This window comes from Lagopus muta, chromosome 32 (genome assembly GCF_023343835.1).
Source record: "Lagopus muta isolate bLagMut1 chromosome 32, bLagMut1 primary, whole genome shotgun sequence".
NCBI classification, from domain to species: Eukaryota; Metazoa; Chordata; class Aves; order Galliformes; family Phasianidae; genus Lagopus; species Lagopus muta.
The window spans coordinates 299,136-307,026 of NC_064464.1; the positions used below are offsets into that span (position 1 = coordinate 299,136).

The 7,891-nt window shown below is 50.2% G+C and overlaps 1 protein-coding gene across 1 annotated transcript; it reads left to right on the forward strand.

Moving 5' to 3' along the window:
* Positions 1-6,928: 6,928 nt before the first annotated feature.
* LOC125686116 (olfactory receptor 14J1-like) lies at positions 6,929-7,891 on the forward strand. The gene has a single exon (XM_048929771.1). The coding sequence runs from the start codon at positions 6,929-6,931 to the stop codon at positions 7,889-7,891; it is 963 nt and encodes a 320-aa protein (XP_048785728.1).

Genomic DNA, 7,891 nt, shown 5'->3' on the forward strand with positions numbered 1-7,891 from the left:
AAAATGATAGTGGGAGTTACTAAAAAGCACCTGAAGAACAATTCTGTCACTGGCAGAGAGAACACAAGTTCATGAAGGGAAGGTCCTGTTTAACTTCATATCCTTTTATGACAAGGTCAAATATTCAGATGAACTGGGGAAGCCATCTGATGTTATCCTTGAGGATTTCAGGGGAGCTTTTGATATTGTATCTCACAGAATTTGTCTGGGCAAAATGCCCTGCATATTGCTAGACAGAATTAGAATGTGGTGGGTGAGCAGTTGGCCAGTGGGTCTGACTCAGTGGGTGGCAAATGGGGTTCCATCAGGCTTGCAGATGGCCACTGGCAGGGTTCCCCAGGGCTCTGTTTGAAGACCACTTCTTTTTAATGGATTTGTGATTGAGTGCATGTATGGATGTATGGCTAGAAAATGTTTTGAGTAAGTTTGCTGCTGGTACCAAATAGGGTGGAGCTGTTGCCTCCATTGAGGGTGGAGAGGACTTAAAGAGAGATGTGCTCGAGTTAGAGGACTGGGTAAGCACAAAATGCAGATGAACTATAACGAGAACAAGTGTGTGATTCTGAACCCGGGTAGGGGCAGCCCTGGACACACACACTGACTGGATATGGGACTTTGGAGAGCAGTCCCAATGAAAGGGATTCCAGGGTCTTGGTCAGCATGAAATTGAACGTGAGTCAGCAGTGTGCCCAGGCAGCCAGGAAAGTCAGCTGTCCCCTGGGATGCACTGAGCATGGCATTGCCATGTGGGTGAGGGAAGGGATTGTCCTGATCTGCTCTGCACTGCTGCAGCCTCACCTGGAGCACTGGGTGCACTTGTGGGCACTGCAGAACATAAAGGACATAAAACTATGGGACACTGTCCAAAGGAAGGCACCAGAACTGAGAAACTGAAGTTCAAAGTTTCACTGGAATTGACTGCTTGTTCAGACTGGGCCCTTCTCACATCCCACATCCTCTCATGAGACACACTGCCCACATGGGACTTGGGCCTCATGGCATCCTTGCACCCCATGCAGAGTCTGGCAGCTGCTGTCCCCTTCTCTTTCATTTGACATCACACAAAACTCCATCACACTGCACCAGGAAGGAAAGGCCCTGAGCCAGCAGGAGGGACAGGATCTCCTTGCTAAGGCTCTGGGGATCAGGGCTTGGCCTTTCTGCTTCACAAGACAAAGGAGGCTTTTCTCAGCATCACAGCCACCATCCCACTGCCTTGGTTTGCCTGCAATCATGGCTTCCAATTCTCTGCTCTATCAAGTCCCTGGGGAAGCTTGTTTGTGAATGGCCCTCAGTGGGGCCCATTAATACTCCAAGAAACTTCACTGTTCCTTCTGACTTTGTCTTCTTGAGCACTTTGTGCAATCTTCTCTGTGCACTGGAGGTTGATGGAGCAGCAAATGCCCCCTGGGGCCCATTACAACCTGAAGAGCCGTGCTGTGCCTTGTGCCTTCCTGCCATCTTCTTCAGGTGTTCAGAACTTGTACAGCTCACTGGAGAGGTATCTGGAGAGAGCTAAAAGGGGAAGAGAAGAACAGGCAATACGAAGTCCACTTATTAATTTTCATATTGGTAGATTTAAACATGAACTTAAAGCAGGACTTTGCGTCTGGTATTGATCCAGGATGTCCCTTAATGAGCTTTGCTTTGTCACCGTGTGGACCAACATCCACCTCAACATCCCCACCCCATTTCTACTCACATTGGCCCCACGGGACTTGCATCTCTTTTCCTCACAACACTGTTCTCCTTTGGAGTCGCTTGCTCAGTGTTAAACCTCCTTCGTACCAACTCCCCCCTGGCTTTTCTCATAGAACGAGCCACACATGGCTGCACATGGGCAAGGAAAGATTTCTCTCACTCTTTTTTTTTTTTTTTTTTTTTTTTTTATTTCTGCCAACAAACAGAAGAACAGAAGGAAACATGATGCAATTGAATGAACAGTAAAACACAGTGGTCAGCTGCATGCCTTGTCCAAGCTGCATCTAATGAGGTTTGTCTTTCACAGGGAATATTTGTACAAGAGATATGTTGGACAGAGATAATTAAGGATAGATAGAATCACAGTTAAAGAGTTGAGAAAAGAGTTAATCAGACTTTGGAGAGATGGAGCAAATTCCAATAATCTCCATGAAGGTGATGGATCAGCCATAAGTTTGGGAAGAGTCTAAGTGAACAAAGAGCAAGGGATGGGGAAATCTGGAGAGCAGTGGGAAGAGCATGTGTCCAGATGGGCTGCTGAAAGCATTTCCTTAACCGTGGTCATTGATTTAGGAGAGCTGGAGACACATGGAGGATGAGGGACATCAAATACGCAGCAGGGTGGAGCAGCGGTGGATGCTGGGCATTGGTCACAGGGCATTGGCACTGGCACCACTGCCTGTGTCCTGTACCTGAAGGCATCTGTGTCCTGAAAACACAATGCTGGGAGACATTGACTTTAAGAAAAAAAATAACAGCATAAAGAGACACAAAATCCCCTCAAAGACTAATGTTTTCATCCCAAAGTAGGAGAGGACTCCTGAGAATACTTGAAGTTGAGAAGTGTTAGCATATTTTCACCGATTTCTATCTTTGTCTTCAATCCTTTCTTTCAGTTTTACTGACATTAGTGAATATCTTTCGGACTTCAAGCTTCAAAAAGGAAAGAAGGTCCATTGGTGACTTGCACAGTGTGTGCTGCCCCCCAGAATTTCCCTGCCCAGAACTGTCCGTGGCATCACTCTGCCTTTGTATGGATGGAGTGACACTGAGCTATTTTCTTCTTTCTCAGATGTTGTTTTAGATGGTCCCATGCAGCACAGGACTCATCATGCCCTTCACGCCCTTCATTCCAGGTACCCAGTCCCATTGTACTGTGGGTCCACACTGACCCTAGCATTCCTGTGCTGTGTTTGTATTTCTACAAGCCTTTACCATCTTTGATGTGCTTGGGCAGGTTCAGCAGTGTTTGAGTTTGGCTTTCTTAAGCACATCTTAGCAGGTACACTAGGACCACCTCCCTGCATTGCTCCCAGCTGATCGCTCCTTGTTGCCACTTCCTATACGCTTTCTTTCTGTACTGTAACACAGAGACACTTGAGGAAGCCAAGGTGTGCTCTCCTGAAGGCAAAAGGTGTGAATTTGTCCTCTGCCCTCCCTTCAGACTCTTCAGCTCCACCATCCCATGGCCACCGCAGCCCAGGTTCTCTTTGACCTTACATTCACCAGCAGCCCTTCCATGCCATGAGTGTGAGATGCAGCAGAGCACCTCTCCTCTCTGGTTCCTCCATGGCTTGGTCCAGAAGCTGCCAGCTGTGCTCTCCAGGGATCTCCTGGATGGTGCATGCCCTGCTGTATTGTCCCTGCAGCAGACACTAGACCGCTAAAGGGATCAAGGGCCTGAATACACGAGGCTCCCATCTGTCTGCAGAGGGCACCTTCCACTTGCTCTTCCTAATCAGGAAGCCAGGGACACAGTTGGTCCCCTCTGTTTGCCATTTCCATTCTCTCTGACCTGGTTCCTCTGCCACCCCCAGGAAGAGCTCAGTGCACTCTCACACTTCCTTGTCTCCTCACCCATCCATTGTAAAGACTCTGTATCCCCCTTGTGCTGCAGTCCAGTTGTGGAAGCCATTTAACCGTGTCTCTGTAGTCCAAACAAGAACACAGACCTGCAACTCCACTATTATTTCTGGTCAGCATGTCATTAGCATAAAAACACATAGGGAAACATCCTAATAGGGAAGCACCATTGTTCTTAGCCTGCGTGTAATGCACATCTATGGTATTTGTGTTCAGAAGGGGGCACACAGGCATTAGATCCACTGTGAGGCTCGGAGTTGTTCAAGCAACACAGACACTCCTGTGGCATGGCTTTTCCGAAAGGCCCTGTGCAGCATTTGCAGCTGCATGTGAGTGTGCTGGACAGCCCAGGGAACTGGCCAGACACTAGGCTGCTTCTGATGTCAGTCACATCAGAGCCCCTAGAAAACTGAGGTTTCATCAGTTGAAGAATTAAAGATGTGTCTAAGCTCTATAGAGCCTTCAGCTCCAGAATATGCAGCAGGTGGAGAAGAGGAAAAAATCTGGCTCTTCTTCTGTGAGCTCAGCCATTTAGTCAGCTGCACAATTCTGCATGAGCCATGGAGACGGGTGAAAAAGACATACTTGTGTGTCCTAAGTGCAGAGGTCTGTTGTTATTTAGGATGACCAGGAATAGCTCTATCCCCTGTTTGAGCTGATGCTCAGGAAGGAGGTGTCTATCTCAGGGATTCCCACACACTTCACAAGTACTGGCACACATTCAGCAGCACCCCAGGCACCTTGGTCATCACTGAGTGTCTGTGTGTGAGCAACTGACTCCCTGCTGAAGGACCAAGGACTCAGAGCAGGAGCTCACATGCAGGCAACTCCTCGTGCACTTCTGAACTGAACCAGAGGAATCCCTGAAACTCCGGTGGGTCTGTGTGGAGTAGGATTCCATTTCAGTCACAGAGTTACCATCTAGGGATGAGATGCGGGCACTGCCTCAGCTGGGTCACTGTCCTGCCCGGGGGAAGTCCACCCCTCCCTGTCATTCTCTGTGTGTCCTTTTTGTTACAGCAAACACTTTCTGGTAGGACTAGATATGTCCAGTCATGTGTCTGGAATTAGTCACTGTCCACTGCACATTTGGTGGTAAATTCAGTATATTTCATACTATAATCATGATGCTGTTGCCTTTCAGGATCTGTTGGCCTTGGGACCCAGGGACATCTCAGGGGAGATCAGTAGGGTGGATAGACATGATATCCTCTGCTGCTGTTCTGGGCTCCTGGTACACAAGGAGCTCCTGCAAGTGGGCAGTGCTGCAGAGAGACAGCTGTGAAAAAAGATCAGCTCCTGTGCAGCACCAAGCAGGGCTGGGGGCATGATCTGCAAGTGACACAGAGAAGAAGGAAGAGAGCATACAGGCAGTGTGGCATGCTAGCAGACTGTGAGCTCACTGGAGGAGCATTGCTCACAGCCCTTGACAAGGTAAGTCCCTCACAGCATGCAACAGAGTGATTTTACTACAAGGATCACTAAGTCTGGGGCATCCCAGTGCAGGTCAGGCAGCATACATTCTGTTTCCTTATCATGGAAGAAGACCTGCTCCAGCTGAAGGCTTCTGTGCTGCAGCATCAGAGCACAGCCCTGAGGGCTGCGTGTCCCAGGACAGCTGCAGGCTGTGCAGCCAGGGCTGCAGCCCGGTGCCCAGGGCTGTCCTGCAGAGCAGGTCCCTGCTGTGCCCCAGGGGCTGTGTGCCGGGGCAGGGACTGTGCTGCCTGCCAGGCTCAGCACTCAGCCTGCCCGGGGAGCTGCCCAGGGCGCTGCGGGGAGATGTGTGGGGGGAAGGAGCCCCCCGACAGGGCAGGGCAGAGGCCTTCTGCTGCCACAGCTGCTGACTGAGCAGGGGGATCACAGCTGTACTGCACCGGGTTTTTCTAAGGGTGCTTTGCAAGAGGAAGAATAATAAGCCTACGCTTTCTCTTTTCACTTGCCGTTGTGGGAATAGAAACAGAGGTGGTGATTTCAGAGAAGAGACTAAGCATCCTGTGTCATCACATTTAACGAGGGTTACCAGGACACACAGCAAAATTTCTTTATTGCTTCTCCATGCATACAAATCACCATTGCTGTATGTCTAGTGTCACCAGGGTCTGCGTGACCTGGCCCTGGGCACCAGCTCACACCAAGATGGCCCTGGGCCAGTAGGGGACTGTAGGGCAGAGCTGAGCAGAAAGTGGCTGGGATGTGCTCTGTGAGCATCCAGGGAAGGGATGTGGGGGCCGAGAAGCAGCTGCAGGCAGCGACAGCTGCAAGCAGCAGAGATAGGGGCAGGCAGGGAGAGGAGAGTGCTGACTGCAAAGCCTGGGTGGGGGAAATGGTCACCTCACTGCCATCCCTGCAGTGCAGATACCTTCCCTGCAGCAACTCTTTTGTCAATTTTCACTGTCACCCTGGGCATCCGTTCCTAGTGTCATGAGAACTTGATTAAGAGTTTCATTAGGACTCAGCAAGGTGTGGGATGGGGATTCAAGTGGAGCTTAGACACCCTCTGATAAACACTGTCTTTAGGGCTAGGAATGAGATGACTCTTTCTAAGACACCCCATGCTTTTGGCTTTTGACTCTGCTCCTGTGGCTCCTCCTGGGCTGCAGTCAAACCTAGACAAGGGTGCAGCTCTGCCATGGCGGTTCTGTGTTATCCAGCAGTACCATGGAGACGATGCCTGGGTGTTAAGGCCAAGGAAATGTTGCTGGATGGCAGTGTCCCTGATGAGGTAGAGAGAGCTGAGATCCTCCTCTGGAACAGTGAGCAAATCAAGAGACTTTGAGTTCTGCCCATCTAACTGGGATTGCTCTGCTCTTACCAGCACCCAGAGTCTTGTCAGGGTAACTCCTGAGTGTGACCATCCTCCAGTGGTACAAACACAGATATGGCACTGATCACTTGGAAGTGAGGGGTATGGCCTTTGCCTCCCTGATCTAAAAAGATTCATTTAAAGTGTCTCAAAGTGATCAAGAGGATTTCTACCTTAAAAACATTCCTCATGAGTGCTGGGGCAACTAGAAAAAATAGAACAATATCCACAGAGCACTGCTGACCAGTTTGGAGAAAGTTGTGGGAAGCTCCTTGATATCTCAGGTTTTGAATCTGAGATCACTCTGTATTTCGATTGCTTTATTGCTGCCGAGCAAGCCTGACTCATCCACAGCCTGCAACAGAGCTCCTTGTGCAGCGTGGAAACATCAGCCAACAGCAACCAGAGCTCAAGGCATGTAGCAGAAAAGATCTGGCAGAAGGGAGGGAGGCACTCTGGGAGGTTTCAGAAGACACAGAGTAGGGTTTGCCTGGGGAGGAATGAAATAACATTTTCCTGGTTTTCCCTCCTCAGACAGGTGACTGTGCTCACAGGCAGCAGATGCCCAACAGCAGCTCCATCAGCCAGTTCCTCCTCCTGGCGTTGGCAGACACGCGGCAGCTGCAGCTCCTGCACTTCTGGCTCTTGCTGGGCATCTACCTGGCTGCCCTCCTGGGCAACGGCCTCATCAGCACAGCCGTAGCCTGCCACCACCGCCTGCACACCCCCATGTACTTCTTCCTCCTCAACCTCGCCCTCCTCGACCTGGGCTGCATCTCCACCACTCTCCCCAAAGCCATGGCCAATGCCCTCTGGGACACCAGGCACATCTCCTATGAAGGATGTGCTGCACAGGTCTTTTTCTTTTTGTTTTTGTTCTCAGCAGAGTATTGCATCCTCACCATCATGTCCTATGACCGCTACGTTGCCATCTGCAAGCCCCTGCACTACGGGACCTTGATGGACAGCAGAGCTTGTGCCACCATGGCAGCAGCTGCCTGGGCCACTGGGGCTCTCTTTGCTCTGTTGCACACTGCCAATACATTTTCTCAGCCACTGTGCCATGGCAATGCTGTGGATCAGTTCTTCTGTGAAATCCCCCAGATCCTCCAGCTCTCCTGCTCAGCATCAGATTACTACAGGGAAACTGTATTTATTGAGGTTAGTGTTCTTGCCATACTTGGATGTTTTATATTCATTGTTGTGTCCTATGTGCAGATGTTCAGGGTTGTGCTGAGGATGCCCTCTGAGCAGGGACGACACAAAGCCTTCTCCACATGCCTCCCTCACCTCACTGTGGTCTCCCTCTTTGTCAGCACTGACTTTCTGGCCTACATGAAGCCCCCATCCATCTCTTCCCCATCCCTGGACCTGGTGGTTTCATTTCTGTACTCAGTGGTGCCTCCAACACTAAACCCCCTCATCTACAGCATGCGGAACCAGGAGCTCAAGGATGCAGTGAGGAAAATGATGTCATGGACAAATTTCAGCAGGGATCGTCTTCTCATCTGTCTCAACAAATGA

Bases quoted from the DNA above. Each gene is read 5' to 3' on its own strand.
- LOC125686116 (XM_048929771.1), top strand. From the start codon at position 6,929: ATGCCCAACAGCAGCTCCATCAGCCAGTTCCTCCTCCTGGCGTTGGCA.